The sequence below is a fragment of the Sciurus vulgaris genome (genome assembly GCF_902686455.1).
Source record: "Sciurus vulgaris genome assembly, chromosome: 14".
In the NCBI taxonomy this organism is placed as follows: domain Eukaryota; kingdom Metazoa; phylum Chordata; class Mammalia; order Rodentia; family Sciuridae; genus Sciurus; species Sciurus vulgaris.
Genome location: NC_136475.1, coordinates 30855724 through 30880456, shown reverse-complemented (window position 1 = coordinate 30880456; position 24733 = coordinate 30855724). Strand labels below are relative to the sequence as shown.

Here is a 24733-nt window from a genome sequence, read left to right as displayed (position 1 = left end):
AAATGTGTTAACTATTATGTAAAGCAATAGAAATACTGTTTCTATTTCACACCTGCTTTACCTTTCCTAAACCAGTTGTGAATTCCTCTTGACACTGTTCTGCCTCCTCCATCCCTTGTTTGCCTGGTAGAAGTGAAACGTGTGACAGATGTTGTCTCTTAATGACATAGCCCAAGGTTACTTCTGACCCACAGTCTCTCTTCCAATGCCACTTTTACTATAGTGTGCCTGAAATGTGATCTGCAAGAGCGACTTCTCAGTCCATCCCTGCTCCCTGGTACAGCTGATGGTGCCTCTCGAATGGATGACCCCAAAGGAGACCTCAGCACACTCTACCACATGGCTTCCCAGTCCTCAGCCTCTTGTTACAAGCTCCAAGTAACCAAGTATGGTCCAAGGAATCTCCCCAGTTCATGAAAATGCTATTCTTACTGATTCCATGGCTAGGAAGTCCAGATATTTAGAATCCATTTTCAAGTGTTGGGCAGGCACAAGTCAGTTCCAAGGTAGCAGTTATAAATTTGGCATGAGAAACCAAGGTCAGGCTACTCAGCGTATGGAGGGAAAAGAGGAGATGGTGGAAGAAGTGCCACCACAGAACACTCGGAGGTCTTTATGAGAACTGGAAATCCAGAAAGTCTCTGAACACAGCGAAAAGCATGACCATTAGAAATGTGTTTAGTTGTCAGTGAATATTTATTGAATGCCCACTGTATTTAGATATCAGAATAGAAATTCAATGTTCAAGGAGCAAATGGTACACAGAATCTATCCCTACCCCTTCTATTTCTCTAAGTACTAGAAATTCTACTTCCAAGGGAACCAATTCTAAGGTAGAATGAACAATGATGGCAAAGGCCACTTTTACTGTTTCCTAGTCCCGCAGAGCCCATGCACAGATTCCTAAGCTTTGAGAATCTTCTGTGTGCCAGATGCCATGCTAAATGCTGGTCATACAAAACTGAATAATTCATAGACCCTAATCTAAAAACTTTCATAGTGGGGTCTTAGCCTTATGCTGAATTTAAGTATATCTGGGTAGAAGTTCTAGATATTTCTGAATAGTCTCTCTACCATCATCTTTTTCCAGGGCTCTAAAATCTAGCGGACTCTGCGAGTCATTGATGTATGGACTCCCCTTCATCCTCAGACCCACAAGCTGTTGGCAGCTGGACTGGGATGAGCTGGAGACAAACCAGCAGCATTTTCATGCTTTGTGTCACAGCCTGCTGGTGAGTACTCATGTCCCCAGGTGAAAAAAAGGACAAGTACCAGCCTCAGAGAAATAGCTACAAATCCTTCCCTCATCTAGACTTGCTTCAACCCTCAAGAAGACAGGAAGGGAAGCTGGAAATACTCAGACGCTTGGAATAAATATAATTTGCCTTTGCTGACTAGATGCTATAGAGAATAATTCCTGAATTCAGTTATATAATACTAAACTTGAAAATCCCTTATTTTACAAACTTAACATTTAAATGGCAACAGAGAATTTTCCACAAGTAATATATTTTAAAACTTACTTCTTTCCTATCATGGTGCTGGACATTATAGTTCATTTAAATGAACAGCCCTTAGTCTGTACCAGACCCTGTGCTGAGCCATAGATATATATTTAATGGGGATATAATAGACATTATCTTTTCCCTCAGGAAACTTATTCTCTAATAGAAGAGATAGATTCTTAATTGTGAGAAGTTTATAAAGGAAAAGAATAGGCTGCTATAAGAGAGCCTATCTGTGGAAGTAGCTGAGAACTCCAAGATGAATGGAACTTAGCCAGCTGAAAGGTGGCAGGAAGAGTACTCAGGGCAGGGAAAGGCATGTGTGGATGGCCTTTAAGACTGGAAAGTGCTAAGGGAAGGATTGAGAACAGAAAAACCATTGTGCCACCAAAAAAGAAAAGAGACTGTGGAAGTAACTCAGTAGTAGAGTTTTTTGCCTGGCATGTGCAAAGTTCTGGGTTTGATCCCTAGCACCAAGAGGGTGGCTGGGTCGGGAAGGAAGGAATAGCCATTGTGACTAAAATGTAGAAAAGGGAAAGAAAGGCAATAGGTGGGGTTGGAGAAGCAAGCAGGGGTCAAATCATGCAAAACTTTTTAGACTAAAGACTTTGGAATTTAAGTAGAGAAACAAATCATAAGAAATTGCATCATTTGTCCAAAACTTTAAAATATTACTTGGGAAGAAATTGGAACTAACTAGCCAAAGCAAGAATGGAAAAAAGAAAATGAGGTAGAGAGCATTGTGGCTTGGAATACAATGTTGGAAGTCGAGATGAGAAAAGTAAATAGAGAAATAGAATCATCAGAACTTGGTATAGGATCAGATGTGGGGAGCAAGGAAGAGGAAGTAGCAAATAACTCCTTGGTTTCTGACTTGAACATCTAAAGGGTTGTCACTCCCTGAAATGGAAATAAAAGAACATACACACACACACGCACACACACACAAATACCCTGAATGCAACACTTAGAAATCAAGATAAAACAACTGTAAATAGAATCCAAGGACAGGTAAAGAATGAGGATTTCAACCTAGTAGGATGTAGGTGATCAGGACAAGCACTGCATTGTGTCTCTTTCTCTATCAGAAGTCAACTTCTTTTCCTGTTTCAAAGCCCACACTCCCTTTTAGGGTCAACCCACTGAGTTCCTGTTTCCTATCTGAAGAACACCCACCTCCTGTCTTTGCAGAGCAGAGACAACAGACCAGTTCTTTTTTTAAATTTTTTAATTTGTTCTAATTAGTTATCCATAACAGTAGAATGCATTTTGACACATTGTACACAAATAGAACACAACTTCTCATTCCTTTGACTGTACATGGTGCTGAGTAGTGTAATCATACATGTATATAGGGTAATAATGTCTGTCTCATTCTACCATCCTTCCCATCCCCACCGCCCCAACCCTCCCCTCACTTCCCTCTGCACAATCCAAAGTTCCTCCATTCTTCCCTACCCATCCCCCGCTATGGATCAGCATCCACTTATCAGAGAAAATATTTGGCCTCTGGTTTTTTGGGGGGTTGGCTTATTTTACTTAGCATGATATTCTCTAGTTCTGTCCATTTACCTGGCAAATGCCATAATTTCATTCTTCTTTAAAGCTGAGTGTATATGTACCACATGGTGTATATGTACCACATTTTCTTTATCCATTCATCTGTTGAAGGGTATCTAGATTGGTTCCATAGTTTTAGCTGTTGTGAATTGAGCTGCTATAAACATTGATGTGGCTATGTCACTGTAGTGTGCTGATTTTAAGTCCTTTGAGTATAAACTAAGGAGTGGCATAGCTGGGTCAAATGGTGGTTCCATTCCAAATTTTCTTAGGAATCTTCATACTGCTTTCCATAGTGGTTGCACCAATTTGCATTTCCACCAGCAATGTATGAGTGTACCTTTTTCCCCACATCCTCACCAACATGGTACAAAATAGAAGACACAGAGACAAACACACATAAATATGGTTATCTCATACAGATAAAGGTGCCAAAAACATACATTGGAGAAAAGATAGCTTACTCAATAAATGGTGCTGGAAAAACTGGAAATCCATATGTAAATAGATTTAAATGAATTAAACCTCTGTCTCTCACCCTGCACAAAAATCAAATCAAAGTAGATCAAGGACTTAGACACTAGAACAGAGACCCTGTGCCTAATAGAAAAAATGTAGGCCCAAATCTTCATCATGTCTGCTTAGGACCTGACTTCCTTAACATGGCTCCTAAAGTGCAAGAAGTAAAATGAAGAGTCAATAAATGGGATGAATTCAAACTAAAAAGCTTCTCAGCAAAGGAAACAACTTGAGAGAGAGCCTACAAAATAGGAGAAAATCTTTACCACACACACTTCAGATAGAGCACTAATCTCCAGAATATATAAAGAACTCAAAAAACTTAACAGCAAAAATACAAATAACCCAATCAATAAATGGGCTAAGGAATGGAACACACACTTCACAGAAGAAGAAATACAATCAATCAACAAACATATGAAAAAATGTTAATTGTCTCTAGCAATTAGAGAAATGCAATCAAACAACTCTAAGATTTCATCTCACTCCAGTCAGATCAGTTCTGATTGTTAGTGCCCAACAGCTCAGTTTACTATTTACTCTACCTATTCCTCAGAATCCTGCAGAAGATGTATCACTTAGGAGATTTCTCCCATGTATCTTTGATACACTGTGTGTGTGTGTGTGTGTGTGTGTGTGTGTGTGTGTGTGTGTGTGTGTGTGTTGGTGCTGGTGATCAACCCCAGAGCCTCACACATGCTAAACAGGCACTCTACCACTGAGTTTTCCTCCCAGCTTACTCAATACATTTTATAGTACATGATATTTTAAACATACATTGGCATTTTAACACACTGCTAGAGTGAGTGTAAATTTTATAGAAAATTATATCCTTTAACATTTACAGGTAATGTATACCAAGAAAATAAACAGAAAAGGGGGCAAAGATGTGTGTACAGGATATTCATCTCCATGTTATTTATCATAGTAAAAAATCCTGACAACCTAAATGTCCTAATTAGATGAGTGATTAAATATAATAGGAGAAAGATTATAGGATCTAATTGGCCAGGCAATGAAATATTATGTAGCCATTAAAAGCAAGGATGGGAGAGAGTATTCACTTCCATCCTGGCTTACATACACAAGATCAAAGTCTCCCTACCATTGGCCTCAGGGTTGAACATCTGTGTTTGTCTGTTTACCTATTTATTTATTTGACAAATATTTATTGACCACTATGTGCCAGGTACTGCCTTAGGGATGAAAAAGACCTTATCTTTATCAATCCTCTGTCATGCAAACACACAAGTATACAATTGACCCATGACTAATAAATACCAATTTTTTGGAGCAATTACTAAATGTAGGCACTTAGCCAAGTGTTTTGTATGCTTTACCTCATTTCATCCTCACAGTACCATACTCTATGTGGTAGGGATTTTTGTCCTTGTTTTCACAGATGAAGAAAGCTGTATAGAGACCAAGAGATTTATCAATCATCACACAGCTACCGAAGTGACCAAGTCAGAATTTGAATCTCATTCTGTTTGACTACAAAGCCCACGCTAAAGCCCATGCTCAACTTCCCTGTGTGTACCCAGATAAGTACACAACACTGACGCTAATTCTCCCTTCACTTAACCCCACGGTTCTGTATTTCATTGGACTTGAAGTCACTTTTAAAGTGACTAGGCACTCATAATCACTCTTCACTCACTTTGTGCCATTGTTCTCTCATCTCTCTTCATTCCATCACCAAATTAAAGACCACTCCCCTAGTCTGGAAGAGAGAGAAGCAAAACAGTATTGAAATGGCTCTTCCTTTTTGCTTGCTGTATGACATCTCCAAGCAGCAATATTCCTGCACAGCAGTGTGTTACAGAAAGAAGAATTTTTCACAAGTTTTGGCTTATTCATTCAACAACAAATATTTACATTGTGACAGACTTAGAGATTTAGCCTCCCTAGCCCTATTGTCACAACTTTATCACACTTCCTTAGCTCCATCCTTCCTCTTGTATTCTTTCTTATGATTTTCATATGTTCTTTAAGATTTGCTATTAAGTCAGCTCCCTTTGTAACTCTCTTGCCTTCTCCTTCTCACTATGAGTTTCCCCTCCAACTAACTTCTCATTCTAACTTCTGTCTTTCTGTTAATAAGCAGCACCACCACTGTCTAATCACCCAGGCTTGAAACCTCAGTCACTTTCAGCCATCTCAACCTTTACGTTCATTCACTACTAAGTTTCATCAATTTTTCCTCTGCTGTTTTCAGCAAGACTTCTTCAGGAAATTCCCTAACTGACTTCCCTACCCAATCTCTTTCTCTGCTAATTTTTCCCTGGCACTCTACCCCTGAGCTAGGTCCACATGTCCACATTCCCTTTTTTTTTTTTTTTTTTTTTTTTTGGTACCAGGGATTGAACCCAGGGGCACTTAACCACTGAACCACATCCCCAGCCCTTTTTTATTTTTAATTTTAAGACAGGGTCTTGCTAAGTTGGTGAGGCTGCCTTTGAACTTGCATCTTCTGCCCAGCCCCCAGAGCCACTGGGATTGCAGGTGTGGCACCACCACACCCAGCAGTTGATTGACTTTTAATGGGGCTTTGGGGCATAGTCTAATTTCTAGAGAAATTCTCTGTATTTTTACCTATTTTCTTGAACATACTAATCATAGGTATTTTATAGTTCTTCTCAGCTAACCCCAATACTGAGTCAAGTGGATTTGTTCCAGTGTCTCTTTTTCTTTGGTTTTTAAAAATATAGTACTGAGTTTCAGCATTACTTGACAATATTTAGTGGAAAGATGAACTGTGTGTAAATAAATTATAGAACCACATGGCGTGGCACATACCTGTAATTCTAGCTACTCAGAAGGCTGAGACAGGAAGATCAAAAGTTCAAGACCAGCCTGAGCATTTAGTAAGACCCTGTCTCAGAATTGGGGGGGGGGGGGGGGGGGAGAGAGAAAGAAAAAAACTAGGTTGTATCTCAGTGACAGAGCACCTCTGAGTTCAATCCCCAATATTATAAGTAAACAAATAAACAAACAAAAAAATTGTAGAGGTATTAACTCCTCTAGAAAGGGCTCACCCTTCCCTGCCCTGGGAACTCCCCTGGAACTCCACTCAGGAACTATGTTGAGTCAAGGCTGGGCTGTCATCCTGCTAAGGCTCAGTCTGTTGTGGCCTTCCATAGTTCTCAACTAAAAGGCTCGTGTACTGTGTATATCCCCTCATCTTGAAGGGTCTCAACCCTAATCTCAACTGCCTAACTGCCTTCTAAAACTGCTAAAACAGTTTTGTACAGGTTTTCTCCTTCAGTGTTTTGCCTCCTGACCTATACAATGCTGTGACAAATGTGCTGAGTGGAAATTTAGTTTGAGTCCCACTCCTGCCTACTACTAGGTCTCCACCGAAAGATCTGCTGGTTTCTCTGTTCCCCTGCAAGTGCCTCATGAGTCAGAAATCCTAGATTCCTGAGCCCCACCAGCACCACCACCACCCTCTCCAACCCAGAACCAACACATGCTTTCAGAGTAAAAGAAGCTGTAATAGTTCCCTCTTCTCTCTGGAGCTCTCCCTTTCTGGAGACTGAGGTACCTCTAATCCTCATTGCCTCAGCCATTTCTCACTACCTTCAAACAAATGGTCTCTGTAAATTATGCAGTTTTTCAACTTGTTCTAGGCAGGAGAACCAGTTTGCCGTTGGCCACTCCAACCCAGACACAGAAGTAGATGCTTATTAAATTCTCATTTATCCCTGCCTTTGCCATCTGACTAGACATATAGTACGTTTTCTAATTTGCCCTTAGTCTATTGGCTGGTTCAGGTTCCTGGATTTCCTTACAAGTACAAATTTATTCAATGCTGTCTCTTCTTCCAACCTTTCTTTTGGAGCGGTTCTTTTGAATCAAATTCATACTGCAATAATTGAATCCTAGTGATTAATGCCAATCCACCAGGACTCATCAACTACAAATGTTTGTGTAACGTTTTCCAGTTACATTGTGCACATACTCTGAGTCTCTGTCAATTGCAGCCTTAACTGTTATTTCCACTCCCTGATTTTTAACTTGAAAATTGTTATCTGTCTTCCTCGAAGATTTTATTTTATTTGAATATTTTACTTCAATTTCCTCAGAAGATGAATTTTTACCCAGTCTTTTAAAAGACAGATGTTGTCCACAATTCCCATAAATTTCACTCTTAGATTAATTCAGACCATAAGAAAGCTATGTGTTTTGATAGCATTCTTTGGTGCTTTTATAGATCTATATCTGAAAAAAATATTCAATTAACTTTAACAAAATTGAATACACATTGATAATTACATTTATTTTTAATTTTAAAAATGTAACACTCCATGGTGTTTACTGTGTGCCTGACACAGTTATAAACACTTTACAACTATTTATTTATCCCCACAACCATCGTATGAGGTAGGAATTCTTATCCCTGTTTTATATATAAGGAAACTGAGACTGAGAGAGTAGAGCCAGGATTGAACCTAGAAAGGCTGGCTCCAGCTCCCAAATTCTAAGCCACTCTGTAGCCACATAAAAGTCATTATCATACTGATTGCAGGAGGTCTCTGAAATATATTCAACTACTCAGCAAGAATCCATAAGACAGTTTCTCAAGATTGTGTCAGGAAAATCTGTGAGGATCCCTATAGGCAAAAATGGGTGATTTACATTTCTGAGAGCTTCTCTAATCCCAGCTCTATTATTGCCCTACCTTATTTTTCCTTTGCCTAATCTCCTTAAGTATTTGTTCTTTTGTGCTTTTTAAAAGAACAGAGTAATATGATATTTTTATAAACTAGCATAATTGTTTTGTGAAATGTGGTACAGAATAAATATAAAAATAACAAAAATTTTTTCCAAGTCTTTATGAGATGAAATTTATCCATTGCCAGGAAAAGAACATTTTAATTACCAAAGCCCACTGTATAGTCCCAGTGATGTAGCTAGTGACTCACTTTCCACATCCTCATTTCTCTACAAAGTTATGTCTGTGTGAACTAGAAAAAGAAATGAAAATACCACATAGGTCTTTCAGTTTCCTACTTAAAATGTCAGAGTCCCTAGAGACACATTCCAGAGCTTTCCAGGCCATGTCTGCCCTAATTGGCCACAAAAGTGACAGGATTCCAGCCAGGATGTGTTCAGCAGTAGTCTGAGTACACAGACCATGAGCTGGTTTGGCTGTAAATGGGTGGAGAAATGGAAAGTCCTTGGCTGTATAGACAAAGAGTCAAGCTGAAGATTCCAAGGCAAAAGTAGGGTGATGGCAGGTCAGGAGCCATTAAAAATAGAATGGATGGGACTAGGATTGTGGCTCAGTGGTAGAGCACTTGCCTAGCATGTGTGAGGCACTGGGTTCAATTCCCAGCACTGCATACAAACAAAAAACGTTCATTAACAACAATATTAATTAAATATTAAAAAAAAAAAAAAAGAATGGACAGAATGAGTAAATAAGTGCAGAGGGTAGCATGCAGGGGAAATAGGTGTGAGGATAGCAGGCTAGAATGGGGTCAGTGGGCTTCCTGTGACCCAGTTTTTTTCTATTTTTCCTGTTTCCATACCCTTTATATTCTCCATTTCAACCACACTAATAAATTACTAAATGATAAGCTAAACTGTTTCCCACCTCCAAACCTCTTTTCAGCATACCTCCAATACAGTTGTTGTAAGTGGCGAGAACAGACATCTTTGTCTTGTTCCTGCTCTTGGGGGCAAAACATTGTCTTTTGACACTACATACAAGATTAGCTGTGAGTTTTTCATAGAGGCTTTTATAAGGTTGAGGAAGTTCCATTATATTCCAGGTTTGTTGAGTATCTTGATACTGTTCACTTCCCCTGAGTGAAAGTCTTTCACAACTACATGCAAGGTTACATCACCACCTAACAGATCTACTCCTTTTTTCCAGATTCTGCTTAAATACCTTCCCTATGAAGTCTTTTCTGTCCCACCATACCCTACCCTCACTTATTTTGCCCTTCCCCACTCATGTACCTGTTGCCACATCTATCTTAATCTTCATAGCACTGATAACAGTATGAATTTGTGCCATAGCTAATGTGAGAAATGTCACATTGCTATGTTTTCAATTAAAATTAGAAAATATTAGTTCCCAAGTGCCAGTTGTTGGACACAATCAATATCTTCATAATGCTTTCCTCCTAGGGTCATACCTAGAATCAAGGGGGTCTAACACAGTCAGAAAAGTGGGAACAGCTCTCTGATGTTCAGCACATCTCCAGTACAAATTGTTGTATAGAAGTGGCAAGAGCAGACATCTTTGTCTTGTTCTGCTCTTCCGGGCAAAGCTTCTATCTTTCATCACTACATATCAGGTTAGCTGGAGTTTTTCATAGAGGCTTCTATCAGATTAAGGAAGTTCTATTACATGCCTAGTTTGTTGAGTGTTTTTATTATGAAAGAGTGTTAGTTTTTTGTCAAAAGTCTTTCTGCTTTTGTAGATGATTATGTAGTTGTTGCCCTTATTCTATTAACATAGTGTATTACATTGATTAATTTTTGGATATCAAACCAAACTTGCATTCCCAGAATAAATTCCATTTAGTATAATTCTTTTTAAAGGTTGCTAGATTTTGTTTGATCACTATGTTGTTTGAGAATTTTTGTATATATATTCATAAGGGATATTCATCTATAGTTTTCTTATGATGTCTTTGGTCTGGTCTAGTATTGGGGCAATATTGCTCTCATATTCCCTCTACTCTGTTTTTCTGAAGAACTTGTGAAGGATTAGTGTTATTTCATCCTTAAAACATCAGTGAAGTTCTGGGCCTGGTCTTTTCTTGTGACAAGTTTTCTGATTATTAATGCTATATATCTTATTTATACAGTTACTATAACAGACCTGAGACTCCTATCCTTAGAAAGTCCTGCTGTGAGGTTGCCCTTTGGTTGGCATTTGATAACTTGAAATTTGGAAGAGTTCCCACCATTTCCTAAATAATAAGAATGGTTCACTGGGCATAAACTGCACAAAATGTATGATTTATACTGAACACCTGTTTTTTCCTCTTATAAGCCTAGAATATTGGTGCATGCTAGCTACAGGGTGTCTATATAACCAGCCCCCAGTAAAAACCTTGAGCACTGAGTCTCTGATGAGAAATTTTTTCTGTTATCATAATTCAATGATGAAGGAATAGAGCATACTCTCTGTGTAAACCCACATACCTGGACTCTTTGAAGCTTGCATCTATTTCCTCTGAACTTTGCCTCATGAGTCTTTTCCCTTTTCTAATTTTTCTTTGCATCCTTTTTTTGTAATTAATCATATCCATGAGTACAACTCTAGGCTGAATCCTGTGAATCCTCCCAGTGAATCACCAAACCCAGGGGTAGACCTTAGGTCCTCCAATACAAATTTATTCAGATTTTATACATCTTGAGTAAGACTATGTCCATTTCATCTACGTTATCTAACCTGTTGGCATACAATTGTTTACAATATTCCCTTACAATCCTTTTTATTTTTATGAGGTCAGTAGTGATTTATTTATGATTCTAGTAACTTGATAACTCTCCTCTTTCCTTAATCAGTGTTCTAAAAGTTTAGTGATTTTGTTGATCTTTTCAAAGAACCACTTTCAGCTCCACTGATTTTTCTCTATCATTTTTCTATTCACTTTGTTATTTCTATTCTACATTTTTTTCATTTTGCTTGCTTCAGTTTAGTTTGCATTGTTTTTCTAGCTTAACCTAGATTTTTAATTTGAAACTTCTCCTTTTTTAATATAAGAGTTTTCCCACTATAAATTTCACTCTAAACCCAGTTTCAGCTGTGTCATGTTTTGCTGTTATGTTTTAATGTTCATTCATCTTAATTATTTTCTAATTTCCCTTGTGATTTCTTCTTTGACCCATCAATCATGTAAAGTATATTGTTTAATTTCCACATATTTGTGATTTTTCCAAATTGTTTTCATTCTTTATTTTTAATTTCACTCCACTGTGGTTGGAGAAAATACATCGAATATTCCATGTTCAATTGAAAAGAATGTTTAATCTAGTACTTTGGTATTTGGATATTTTTTTCAGTGCCACAGATCAAAACCAGGAACTCACCCACACTAAGCAAGTGTTTATAAGCTACATCCCCAGTCCTAGAATCCTTTTTATCCTCTTCTTCTGGTTCCCTTTGTGGAAGTCAGTATGACAGCAGAGAGTATTGAACATGGTATCTTATTCTTCTCCCTGTCTGATTTCTCACTTTCAGAAGTGAGAGAAAAAGAAATATCAAATTAATCTAATTTCTCCCTGATGAACTTTCAGTTTCCATTTAGAAGTATTCTCTTATTCTTTTTTTTTTTTTTTTTTTTTTTTTTTTTTTTTTTTTTTTTGGTAAGAATTTGCAAAAGATTGGTGTTATTTCTCCCTTAAACATTTGGTAGACTTCACCAGCAAAGTCATCTGAGCCTTGTCTGTTCTTGTGGGAAGAAGAAAAGCTAAGCCAAGGTACGCTTAGCTTTTCCTTAACTAACTGTGGTTTCACTTCCTGAGCACATGTGTTCCTGTGCTAATGAAATGTATCTCTTCCCCACACGCAAAGTGAGTGCTCTTGCTCCTCCTACTCTCAAGGACTGCCTCTGAAACATCCTCACTCCAGAGTTGGTCTGTGCTTCTTCAATTGCATACTGAATCTAGTCTCAGGCCATCACATTGATGGCAAAACCAAGGCAGTACTGGTTTAGTAAAATTAAAGCTTCCACCCGGCTATAATGACTCTTACCTACTCTTCTAGCAAAAACCTACACAGTGCCATTGACACTGTTCCTTCATTCCTGTCTCAAGCATATACCCAGATGTAAGTAACCACATCCTCTTCCTTCCCTTTAAAGAATCCATTTGACTGCAACTAACAGAAAAACAAATCCAACTGTAAATTAAATAATTTATAGTTTATTTTTCTCACATAACAAGAAGGCTGAGGACAGGACAATTCCAAGGCTGAAGCAGTTGATCAATGAGAACCTCAAGGACCGGGGCTCTTTTTGTTTTTGTGCCCCAGCATTCATAGCAGGTGGACGTCATCCTTATACCTGGTCATAAGAGAGCTGCTACACCAAGTCCTATTCAAGGGAGAAAGAAGGAGTAAAGTGCAGAGGCAAAAGGCCTGACATCATATTACAAAGTTTTCCAAAAGACTCACCCAGCAACTTCTGTTAATAATAATGTCCTCATTATTTAAATCCAGGTCACATGATCACCCCTAGACCAAAGACTGAAGACTGAAAATTGGGTAGAGCAAAAGGAGTGGGGAGTGGCAATGGTAGCTAACCAGCTGTGAGTGGTTGCTACACCTTCCTTCACAGCCTTAGCAATTAGCAGGAGTTGGGGAGGATGAATTTAAGTTAAGCTAAGCTTGGAGTATGACATGCCATTCAACTCTGTCCCTATCCACATCTGTTCTAAAGAGAGTTAGTTCTACTTTGTAAAGTCTAAGTTTCCTGGGCTGGCACTCTGACAAAGTTCCTAACTAAACATAAACACAGACACCTTTTTACCTTCCTCTGGTAAGTTTAGCATATAAGTTATGCTCCTATCTTTAGAATTAGCACAAAACATATGCTAAATTATTCAGCAGTAATCTCCAATCATTAAGCATTGCTTTCAATTCAAAGACCCCAAAGCCTGGTCTTCTGGGCTATCCCCAGACAATGCTTTTTCCCAGCCTCAGATACCTGCTATGACAGTTAGCCATGTCCATCATAGGTACAACTGCCTGTCCTAGGAGGTCATCCCTATGACTTGAGTAACATCTGCAAGCTTGGGTCCAGGACCTCAAGTCTCTGGTACTACTATCTCTGTCCAGGAAGAGACTAGAAATGTTAAGCCTTAAATAAGGACACACTAAAGTTTGAACTTCCTTATATATCATTTTCTCTGAATGCTTCTGGGAACTCAAGATAATTCTTCATCTAATAAGGATGCATTTGCCACTGTTCCTCACATAGCCTTCAACCAAACTCTCTGTAAATCAATTCAGAAGTTTTAAAGCATTCTGTAAAATCATTTCAGCAACACAAGTCTTCTCAGTCCTCTGACAGTTCTGACATCAGAGGTGACTTTTGAGACTGTAGTCATTTCTGCGTACCAGTTATCTAACAGAAGCTCAACTACTGTCAATAGACCTAAATTCTAATGTTCAAAAGTTTTCTGTGTGCAACACTCAAAGATTCTTAGTAACCCCACAAAGTTGCAGGGATGAGTTTCTTCCTTAATGCTAAGATGTAAAAAAAAAAAGTCACAGTGCCATAGTTTTAGCCCCTCATATCTTACCTCAGTGGCAAGATACCTATGCTCAGTCAAGTCTTAGAATGATTTTTCCAGGATTTAGGGGTTTTCCTGGAACACAAATTGTCAGTATTAAAAACAGGCAAGCCAGATAAGTTGGACATTCTAAGACTTGGACAAATATTAGTTATAGCCTTCTCCTTACTCTCTATAAACTCCAAGAGGACAAGGAACATGTCTAATGAATTTCTATCATCCATACCTAGTACTTGGAACATAATAGCTAAATAATTTTTTTAATAAATAAGCAAATTTACAAACAAATGTGCGAACTAATGTAAAAATAAATTTTAAAAATAATAATAATCCAGGGCTGGGGTTGTAGCTCAGTGGTAGAGTGCTTTCCTAGCATGTGTGAGGCACTGGGTTCAACTCTGAGCACTGCATATAAATAAATAAAATAAAGGTCCATTGACAACTGAAAAAAACAGATAAAAATCATCATCACCACCATCACCATCATCATCACCATCCACCGTATCCTGAGCCCAATCAGAAGTTACTTGAGCTCTGTAACTTCCTAGTTATCCCTTTGGGCTTAAAGAGGACATGACCCTGAGGCAGACAAATAGCCTGACACATACACATGATTCCTATATCACTTATTTCCAAATTGATGGATTTGGTAAAAATCAGACAGACTCCCCATCACATTTTGGATCTGTCCCTCAGGAAGACAGCATACCTCCAAATATAAGCAGAATGCTAAGTACTTCTGAAAGCCCCTATAAAGCTTCTAGCACAGTGCCTGGTAGCTGGTAAACATTCCATTAACATTTGTGATTATCATTGTGGTCGTGATTCATTTTCTCATGCCCAAATCACCTGACTACCCCCACCTCAAAAAAAAAAAAAAAAACTTCTGCAAGGAGGTAATATTATATCTCTGGAAATATCAGTTGATTCCCACCCCACAAAGAGGCTGCCAGCCACAGGAACAGTACACACTTGCTGGTGCTTATTAGACTCTTCAGACTTCTGTGCTGCATGGGATGATGACACTGCTTTAAAGTGTCAGAGCCTCCACAGCCTCCTCTTCCCATCCAGGCCATTACCTCTGCGTGGAACACCAGTGCAGCAGGTGTTGCTGTCCTCCCTGAGTCACTTTCTATTCGTCTTCCTTAAGTCATTGATAGTTTCTCTTTCCCTTAAAAGTTTTCTTTTTCCTTGTGACTCTCTCATATATTTCTTCCAAATTTCATACAAGTTAGAGTGGGTTAGAACTGGTGTGTTTTCTTTCATCTTATGTAGCAGGGAGATTTATGTTTGTGCCAGATATAACTAATGATCACCCCCAGCAAAAGGACACAATTTACAGATGAGTGAAACCATTCTGGCTGCATATTTCCTGGAGTTTTGTGGGTTTCATTGGAAAACTACCAGGGAAAATTGCCTCACTTCTTATGCCTCATTTACAAAAGAATACACCTACAAAAATCTGCTTTCAAGTCTGCTTGTCTTTTCTCCTTACCCATGCACTAACTTCTGTCGTACTCCATGGTATGTGGCAAAGTACCACCCATATTTATTCACAGAGCTGCTGCAACCAGAATCCTGACCTTTGGCTATGACTGGGCTGGGTTGATCTCAAAGGCCCTGTCTCCACCACCACAGTCTGGTGTATACCAAAGCTTTCCTCTACCTGCCCCTCCTTCTCCTACCCAGCAGACACTTTGAGTACTTTCTTAAACCCACTCTGGGCATTCCAGGGGCACATCCCAATCAGCCCATTCTACTCCAGTCAGTAGCAACACAACCAGACTTTATTACCCTCAAATTAAGACCTGAATTTCTGCACCATCTTCTATACATTTCTGTCACTTAGCTTGCTGGGATGATGTTGATGGTTGTTGTTTTGGCAGTACTAGAGATTGAATCCAGGGGCACTCTATCACTGAGCTATATCCTCAGCCCTTTTAATTTTCTAAATTTGGGACAAGGTCTCCCTAAGTTTCCCAGACTGGTCTCAAACTTTCTATCCTCCTGCCTTAGCTTCCTGAGAAGGGATTACAGGTGTGCACCATCATGCCTGGTTTACACATCTCTGTTCCCAGACTATTTTTAAGAATTACAATTCTTGAGCCAGGTGTGGTGATATACACTTGTAATTCCAGCAACTCAGGAGGCTGAGGCAGGAGGATTGCAAGTTTGAGGCCAGGCCTCAGCAATTTAGCAAGGACCCTGTCTCAAAATAAAATTAAAAAGCACTGGGGTGGGGCTGGGGTTGTGACTCAGTGGCGCAGCACTTACCTGGCATATGTGAGGCACTGGGATCAATCCTTCAGTACCACATAAAAATGAATAAATAAAATAAAAAGTATTATGTCCATCAACGACTAAAAAAAAAATTAAAAAAAAAAAAAGGACTGGGGTGTGCCCAGGGGTAGAAGCCCTCTAGGTTCAATTCCCAGTACCCCCTACACACACACACACACAAAAGGAAAAAAATATTAAAATTCTTGACTGGAGATATAGCTCAGTGGTAGAGCACATGCTTAGCATGCATGAGGTCCAGGATCAATCTCTAGCACCAAAACAAACAAGCAAATATAGGAAGAATTATAATTCTTAAAACCCCACACTCCCATTGAATAGTCCATTTGGGGTATCACCAACTTCAACTTAAAGAGCATTTCTTAACATATGTTTCTCTCTGGCACATTCTGAACAAGGGAGGAAGATAGTACTTTGTGGTAGTGGTGTTTCAGGCAGGAAGCCCCAACCTCCCAGGCCAAAGTTAAATGGTATGTCCTTCCCAATTCTCCCAGAGGAACAGGGAAGTCTCAGTTGGGATTGATCCTCAAAACATGCCAAAGACTGCCAGGCGTGGAGGCGCACCCCTGTAATCCCAGTAGCTCAGGAGTTCAAAGCCAGCCTCAGCAACTGTCAGGTGCCCCTGAATTCAATCCCTGATATCAAAAAAATTTTTTAAAAAACATGCCAAAGACTGAAGATTAACTAGTATTTATGTATGTCCTCGTTTCAGAAAAGAGAATGGCTGCTGTTGGCCAAAGGGGAACCCCTAAGCCTTGGACACAGTCAAAGAATTCCTGCTAGCACCTTCTATGTGATCATGCCATCAAACTCCCTCACGTTGCTGGTGAAAGCGGTGGCCACGCGGGAACTGATGCTGCCCAGCCCCTTCCCCCCGCTGCCTGAGGACCCTCCTGAAGACAGCCTTAAGACTATGGAGGTAAGTGGAACCCAGGTCTCATGGGGCAGATAGAGGAGAGAGAGGAGAATGGAGTTCCAGAAAGAATTGGAGGAGTAGAGGGAGGAGTAATCCCACGGGGGTGTGTCCATTAAGGTCAGAGAAGGCAGAGATAGGAAATGAGGGTGGGCAGGGGAAGTCAGCAAAGTGAGAAATGAAGGGAAACTTCTACTTGGCTTGAGGGAAATGAGGTTTGAAAAGAGAACTGAGAGAAAAAGTTCACTGGTATAAGCTAAGGACTGGGAATTAGTGCCATCAAGAAGGAGCATAACACGCACCCTGAAATCTGATTAAAATGAGCACCAATGGGGAGCTGCGAAGGAGAAAATGGAAGTGTCCCAAAAAGGAAACCTGAGAGCAAGCAAGGGAGGGAGAATGGAGGCAGGGGAGGAAGTCAGCACGGCAGGTCCAGCGCCAGGTGGAGCATTGAGTTCTTGTTTGATCTGGTCTGGTTTTATCTTTGCACCAGCGGCTGTCCTGCCCCCTCCTCTCCCATCTGCACTTCCAACACTTTCATCGTGGAGAGGAGACTGTGGGCTAGAAAGAGGAAAGGAGTGTGTTAGGGAGGAAAGAGTAGAAAGCAAAGGAAAAAAAGAAGAAAGGAGGAGGGAGTGAAAAGAGATGCCCAGGAAAGGACAGCTTGTATATGTGTTTTCGTGTCTTTGGATGTTCATTTTGGTGTCCCTGAATGTGTATGTGCTGTCTTTAGGTTGGTGGCTGCTTAGTGTGTGGCTCCTCCCTTGCATGTCTGTGTGATGGCGCGTTCTTCCAGGTCTAATTCCCTGCAGTACATGGGTTAGGTGTTAGGTGTTAGACCTGTTTCTAAGCATCTATTTCTATTTGTTGGGAAAGGAGCAAAAGCTAACCAATGTAGGCGCCCCAAATAGGAAGGGCCTCATAATTAGACTCGAATGCCATCTTCTCCTCCTCTCTTCCCTACATCTGGATTCTGTTTTTCCTCTGCTAGTCTCCCCAGCCTGGAGGTGGGATGGGGAGGCTCTGGACAGGGAGATCTGGAACTACATCAACGACATCACTGCTGGATTGCCAGCAGACTTGAAGAAAGGACAGAGCCTGGGATTGTGCTCAGGCTTGGCAGCCAAGAGGTTGCAGAGAGAGAGGGGCACGAGTGGCCGTGGCTCGCTCAGTGTCTCACTTTGGGGCCAGTGGTTCCTGGCACAGGATGTTGTGGCCGGAAAACCTGACTGCTCAGGAATGCTTTGCTCCAGTGTCCCTCCCTCTGTGCTCACTCACCTCAGGCCAGGAACTCTGTGTACTTGCCTTGCAACTGGAAGCACCCACATCCCACAGTGTAACCTGAGGACACTCCCTCCCTCAGTCACCCACACCAGATCCCCTGTACCCCTTAGGATTTTTCTGGCCACTCCCAGAACCCAGTGACCCACTTCCCAGGGCCATTGCAGTAGAGTCCCCAACCACTTGGGGTTGCCCCTACTTCTACCCTTGCCTGACACTTACCTCACAGCACTCAGGTTTGGACAGCACACTCTTTGGGATGCCTCTGCTTCACTAACTCCTCTGCAGTGCTAGGTCTTCAACCTCCTCCAATCTCTCACATACAAGGGTCTCTGCATCTTATATTATGTGACCTCAAGTTCCCAAGTGAGGCTCTTCCTCTCTTCCTCAGAGCATGCTGGATGGCCTGGAGCTGGAGCCCAGCTACGACCCACTGCAGGTTTGGAGCCACCTGTACCCGCACCTCAACAGCACTTTTGCCAAGCCTCAGGGGCGGCTCTACCCAAACTGGGAGAACCGGGCTCCGAGAAAGGTACAGCTTCCCTTCTTCCCTGCCTTCCTCACATCCTTCCCTCCCCTTTATGCCAGAATCCAAGAGAATACTCTACCCCATCCCCAACTCCACCCTCCTCCCGGATCCCACTCCAGGTGATGGGGCAATCCAGGCAAAGACTGGAGCAAGAAAAAGACAAAAGAGCGGGGGTGTGGTTGCACAAGCCTGTTAATCCCAGCTATTTGGGAGAGTGAGGCAGGAGGATCACAAGTCTGAGGCCAGCCTAGGCAACTCAGGAGGCCTTGTCTCAAAATAAAATAAAAAGGGTTTGGGATATAACTCAATGCAGAGCACTTGACTAGCATGTGCAAGTCATTGATTCAATCCCTAGCACAGGGGCAAGGCACACACAAAAGAAATCACAACCCATACTGGGTAAGGAGGAGGCACGTCTGCTTAGGCATTTACATATAATGCTTAGATGTTTTAATTGTAGTGTTTATGATAACTCTTTAGTCACTTAACAAGACCATTGTCCCATTAAGCAAACTGGCTATACTGGAACTACAACCAAAGGAGGGTGGAAAAGAGCTGCCCAAGGGAAAGGAAAATAACATTTATAGAGCACCAGTTATTAACCAGGTTTTATGACAAGTGCTTTCACATATTTCTCCCATTTAATGCTCCCAGCATCCTAGCAAGTTAAGTGTTATACTGGTTGTACTGATGAGGAATGGAGACTAAGCAAGGTTGGTAACTTGGAGACAGGACCCTAGTGACAAGGGTTGAAGTGAGAAGAAATTGAAGAAGTAGTTTTTGAGATCCATGCTCTGTAATAGTTGGGCTGCTCTTTGCCCTTATGATCTTTTTTCCTAGGTTCTCAGAAACAGATATTTTTTAAAAACTCCCATTTTGTCTTGGCTAAAATTACAGGAAAAGGATGTTTCCAAACTCCAGTCAGTCTAGAGTGGGGAGCAATGACCAGATGTGTAGGAGCAGAGCCCTCCATGATTTAGCTTGTGGGCAGGCTGACAGAAGAGGGACACTGGGCAAGGAGATGGCACTATAGATAGAGGCTGCAGCCTGAGAGATTCCACAGTCACATCCCTGGCCTTGAGGTTCTCACTCCAGGGAGAGAACATGTGAGGGAATTAGGCCAGGAGGCTCAGCGGGGAATAGGAAAGAACTTCAGCAACTGTCTGGTCTTCAGAGAAGCCTCTGGTTGGTCTCTTCACAGGTTGGGCAATCGCAGACCAACAGAGTTCGTGCCACAGTGCTTCCCCTGCCAATGACTCCAGCCCCAAGCAGAGCTCCCAAGTTGCCAGCAGCCAGCAAAGCTTCCTCGGAAGCCTTCTTCCTGCCTTCTGACTGGAGGAAAAGTATCTCTTATGGTCCTGAGTTACCAGCACCAGAATGCAGCTGCCCTGCTCAGTCACATCCATGCCAAGACCCACACAATGGCCATCTGTAGTCACACCTGCCCTCTATCCACCTCAGCCTCTGAGCTCAGGCTGAGAAAGAGCCTTTCCTTTCTCTGTCCTAAAGTGCTGCCACCACCCCACACAGGCTGGGAAGCAACACACTCAAGCCTGTCCCTTCTCCAGCAGAGACCCTTGTTTTCTTTTCAATCATTTGATACTGTTCTCACAGATGAAGATTAAATGCCCAGTAAGCTTTCACCATTGTTAGGAGCATTCCCAGCCCAGAATTTCTCCTTCTAGCTCTATGTAAGTAGATGGGAATAAGGTTTTCAACATCCATGAAAAACAAGGGTTAAAACCAAGCCTCATTCCACAGCCAGTGTTCTTCCTAGTACACCTACCACATTGCAGTTTTTCAGCTCCAAATAGACAAGTGTTTGGTGCTTGTTACCTACATGCAAAGTGTGTGTGTTGGGAGTTGGGGTCTGTCATATACCAGGGGAAAGGATGGTGTCAGAAAGGCTTGCTCCTTTCTTAGTCCCCTCTCCCTAACTCTAGGCACCTATCAGCTCCCTTCACCCACAGAATAATTTTACCATTTGTAAAATACTTTTTTGTGCTTCAGACTATACTAAATACTTAAGAAATATACTTGCATTTCATACGGACCACCCAGGAGGTAGAGAACATTGTTAGTTCCTGTACTTTATAGAGGGAAAACGGGGGAGACTTGAGGGTTAGAGGTGTCATACAACTCACCCAGGGACACAGAGTTAGAGCCAAGATGAGGTTGGCCTTGACTTGACTACCCAGGCTTTGAACTGCCACACTGCATGCTTCCTTCCCTCTCTGGGTCTCTCCTCCTCTTATGGCCCCCAACACATTCCCAGTTTTCCTCTTGATCCCTTCCACACCCACCCAGCACACCCTGCCACTGTGCCCCCTCTGTATCTATTCACATACAGAGACCTCTTACACTCAAGATGACTTTAATGAGACTCTTTAAATTTTTTAAAATATTTCTCTGGCAAAGAAAAGTGCAAGGGTAAGGTACCAGACACTTCCATACAGGCCCTTCAAACTGTATCCACTCTGACCAAGTATCCCTTTCTGTAGACCTAGACCAACAGCTGTCCATTCCTTTGGGAGAGGAATAGCTTAGGAGTGTTGACCCTCCCCAGAGCCCATCCCTCAGCCCTGCTGTTCCATTCCCTAGGTCTTCTTGGGACTGATGGACCTCCCCTTGATTTCCCTAATCCCTTGGTCCCCCAGTCTCACATGGGCCCCTCCCACCCTCTGGTCCTACTGGTTTTAACATGTTTCTTTGATCACCAGTGCAGCCTCACCATGATCCTCATATCAGCAACCTTGAGAGGTAGAGCCCTCTGTCTTGATCCCAGTTCTGTCATTCCCTGCTCTAGAGAACCCACAGTCCCAGCCCCCTGAGGGCCCACTCTTCTGGACCTGACTGTACAGGGCAGTGTCTAAGTTGTGGCCCTTGCTGCCACTGCCAGTTGTAGTACCAAGTTCAGGCAAGGCCAGACCCTGGGGTTTGGGAGCTGGGAGGGGCTTTGTGTTCCGAGGGGGTGGCACAGCGTAGTCATCAGTAGCAGGGTTGTAGGGGAGCTCATAGCCCTCTTCCTTCACTCGAGCCTGGCACCACCATGCGTCTTTGGGCTCCTGAGGCAGATCATAAAGGCCCCGGGGAGGGGCTGAGGCCAAGCCCTCAGGTTCATCATAGATGGGGTCCTCCTTGGTGTCGGACAGCTTGGCCTTCTGCAACTTCTGCTGCACATGCTCGTATAAGTCCCAGTAAAGAGGTTTCTTGGACTGTACCCCCTCCCCTGCCTGAGCAGGGCTGCTGCCCAGAGGGTCTGAGTAGAGAGAGTCCTGGGAAGGGCCTAGAGGGATGCGCAGGGAGTCCAAGGGCTCAGCATACAGGGCTGGGGTGCTGCCCAGTAGCTCCTGGGGAACAGGAGAAGCCAATTTCCCTTCTGCCACCTCCCCTTCATGGGAGTCAGCTCTGAGGACATCTTGCCCCTGTCTTGCCTTGCCCTGAGCCTTCTGCTGATGGATGGCAGTCTCAACTGCCTGAAAGATGTCATTTCCCTGTGTCGTCTGGAAGGTGAAGGTTCCAGGGCCAGAGGGGCAGCGGCGACCGGCCTCAAAAGAGAACATGACCTGAGGAAGGTTTAAAGGGAAACACATTACTAAGAGTGTCAGAAGAGTGGATCACAGGGCCTGAACTACTGAGGGCATTTTCAAACAGGTCTGGGGGTGGAAGTGGGGTTGGGATCTAGGCAAAAGGAGGATTCAAAGGGCAGAGTTTTCCATCCTTCTGTCCTACCCCTCCTGGCCTACAGCTGTCCAACTCCGTAAGCCCTCCCTCACACTCCCTGACAGCCTCTGCACCTTGTCCCGGCCATAGCGGCGCAACAGAGTGTAGGGCCAGGAAAGGAGTGGCTCTAGGATCTGATTCTGGGTCCCCACAGTCAGGAGAGTCAGTCTCTCAGCCTCTACTCTCAGTACATAGGAGCCATGCAGGCCACAGCGCTCAGCAGCCTCAGTCCTCTGCACGGTTACCCAGAACTGGGATCCTGGAAGGAATACACACAGTTAGATGGGCACCTGGGGGAAGGTGTGCTGTGGGCAGGGGTGGGGACCCAGAGGAATTGGGAGCAGTGTCCAAGCGCTCACTCGGAAGCCAGATCTCATAGGCTTCCTACTTCTCTAAGAGTCCCTGGCCCCTCTAATCACCCGCTCACCAAGAACACTCCTCCTTCCCACTCCACCCCTGCCTTCTCAGGTATCTACCTTCCCAGATTGGGCTGTACAGAGAGTTCTCCAGCATCTCCAGGGCAGAAAGCTTAGGTGGGTTCTCTGCCGGCACCAGAGCCCAGCCGCCTTTCTGTAGTAGAGAGAGCATGAAGGACGCTACAATTCCCTCAACACAGTTCTGGGGTACAGGGCAGGAGTCCTGAGCAACCGTCTACACTGCCTCTGTAACCACCCCGCCTTGAATCTCCCCTTAGACCCGGTGCCACTTGCCCAGCCCCTCGCCTAGAACCCTGGCCTCCTCACCGGAAAGGCGTTTTGGCACAATGTCTGCACCCAAGCAACGCTGGACTGCGCATCCGCAGCCAGCAGGTGCGAACGCTGCGCTGTGTCCAGGCGGAAGGCAGAGGCGCCCGGCTCAGGGGGGCTCTCCACCGCCACCGGTGCAACGCTCACGCATTCGGCCAGACGGATCACCTTGCAGTCCAGGCGGCGCGAGCCCCCGCGGCCACCTCCAGAGTTCGACCCCTTATGGTCAAAGAACTCGAGCCGCGCTACACCATGGGGACTGGCCGGGTACAACACAGCCCAGGTCTTCCTCCACTTCTGGGGAGAGAGAAAGAGGGCGGGGGGAGGGAACAGAAGTGCGGGAGCAGCACGCGCCCCGACGGGAAAGGAGGGACCTGCGCAGGCCGATTTGGGGTCTGGCAGGCCCAGTCAAAAGGCAAAGTTTCCCAAGAAGGACCTCCTCCATCATCAAGAAAGGCACACCCCGAGACTGCACACGCTTCTCGGGAGTGTGCAAAGCAACTTCAAGAAAACGTCACCGGGCTCTCCAACTGCCAGCGCCGCGCTCCAACCTGCTACCCGCCCCCTCCCTCTGGCTGGACCCTTTTCACTCACTTCTAGCCCCGATGGGGTTCGGCATCCCCTGCACCCCGACTACCTTGGTCCCGAAGCGCTGACTCTGCAAAAAGAGCGGCCCTTCCATCACAGCCCGGTCCATGGCCCCAGGCAGTTCCTTCCGCGCTTCCTGGCCCTGAGGGCGGGAGGCAGGAGGAGGGGCTGGGGGCGGGGCGGCCCTGCCAAAGGCGTTCCCGCCCCTCCCTCGGTCCCCGCGGCTGAGACATGGGAAGGGCGGGAGGAGAGAAGCAAAAAGGAAGGAGTCGGGGTCCTCACATAAGCCAGGCGGCGCACTACCTCCAGGCCCCTACCCACAACCCTAGGGCGCGCACAAGTGGCTCCATGTAGAGAAACTTTGTGGTTTCAGCCGGAGGGCCCAGGCGCCCGATCTTGGGGACTGCGTGTGAAGTCATGTGCTCAACATGACATCAGAGTGAAGAATGTGACATCACCCCTGGGCACCCTGGGGGCACCAGAGAGTCCAAGTGGGCCCTCCGAGCTTTCAGTTCCCTTGGCCAAACCCGCCTGTAGCCCAGCCGGAGTTGTACTGTTTACACTCGGGCTAGCCTGGGACGTGGAGGAAGGGCTGGGGACTGGAAGGCTTCCCACCGCCACGGGGGCCGCCGCCCGGTGGCCGCTTGCAGTCCAGCTCCCTGACCGCAGCTGCCCGGCCTCCAACCTGCGGGAAAAGAAAGCTTCATTGAGCCGGGAGGGTCGGGGGAAGGGGGGAGGTGGCGCGGCAGCGGCCAGCTCCACGGGGGAGGGGAAGACCTAGAGGAGAAGAGGAGGGAACTGGCCTGGG

General features: G+C 43.8%; 2 protein-coding genes across 8 annotated transcripts in view; one reads left to right on the top strand and one right to left on the bottom strand.

The window, feature by feature from the left end:
• The window catches only part of M1AP (meiosis 1 associated protein), a 116445-nt gene extending 95347 nt beyond the window's left edge, over positions 1-21098 (top strand). Inside the window, exons 6-10 of the mRNA XM_079110408.1 lie at positions 224-386; positions 1091-1232; positions 16858-17064; positions 18731-18871; positions 20070-21098. Coding sequence (XP_078966534.1) covers positions 224-386; positions 1091-1232; positions 16858-17064; positions 18731-18871; positions 20070-20303 — 887 coding nt within the window. The 3' untranslated portion in view covers positions 20304-21098. The remainder of the gene's footprint in view (positions 1-223; positions 387-1090; positions 1233-16857; positions 17065-18730; positions 18872-20069) is intronic.
• Positions 21099-21225: 127 nt separating this feature from the next.
• On the bottom strand, positions 21226-24708 carry DOK1 (docking protein 1). 7 transcript variants are annotated; one of them, XM_079110423.1, is made up of 6 exons: positions 24208-24698; positions 23975-24067; positions 23506-23634; positions 23068-23161; positions 22666-22850; positions 21226-22434 (listed from the first exon to the last, which is right to left on the bottom strand). In XM_079110423.1, exons 2-6 carry the CDS (start codon positions 24032-24034, stop codon positions 21613-21615), a joined length of 1290 nt encoding a protein of 429 aa, XP_078966549.1. In that variant the 5' UTR covers positions 24035-24067; positions 24208-24698; the 3' UTR covers positions 21226-21612. The 7 variants fall into 7 exon arrangements, with proteins under 7 accessions (XP_078966549.1, XP_078966547.1, XP_078966548.1 ...); XM_079110421.1 differs by having other exon boundaries at positions 23335-23634; positions 24208-24697; XM_079110422.1 differs by having other exon boundaries at positions 23335-23634; positions 24229-24697.
• Between the last annotated feature and the right edge of the window lie 25 nt (positions 24709-24733).

What these genes read in the sequence shown, in the direction of transcription:
- DOK1 (XM_079110421.1), bottom strand. Translation starts at nt 24,034, where the DNA reads ATGGACCGGGCTGTGATGGAAGGGCCGCTCTTTTTGCAGAGTCAGCGC. An exon ending in GTCAGCGCTTCGGGACCAAG is followed by an intron (nt 23,635 to 23,974) that starts GTAGTCGGGGTG and finishes CTCTCTCCCCAG; the next exon opens with AAGTGGAGGAAGACCTGGGC. An exon ending in GTACAGCCCAATCTGGGAAG is followed by an intron (nt 22,851 to 23,067) that starts GTAGATACCTGA and finishes TATTCCTTCCAG; the next exon opens with GATCCCAGTTCTGGGTAACC.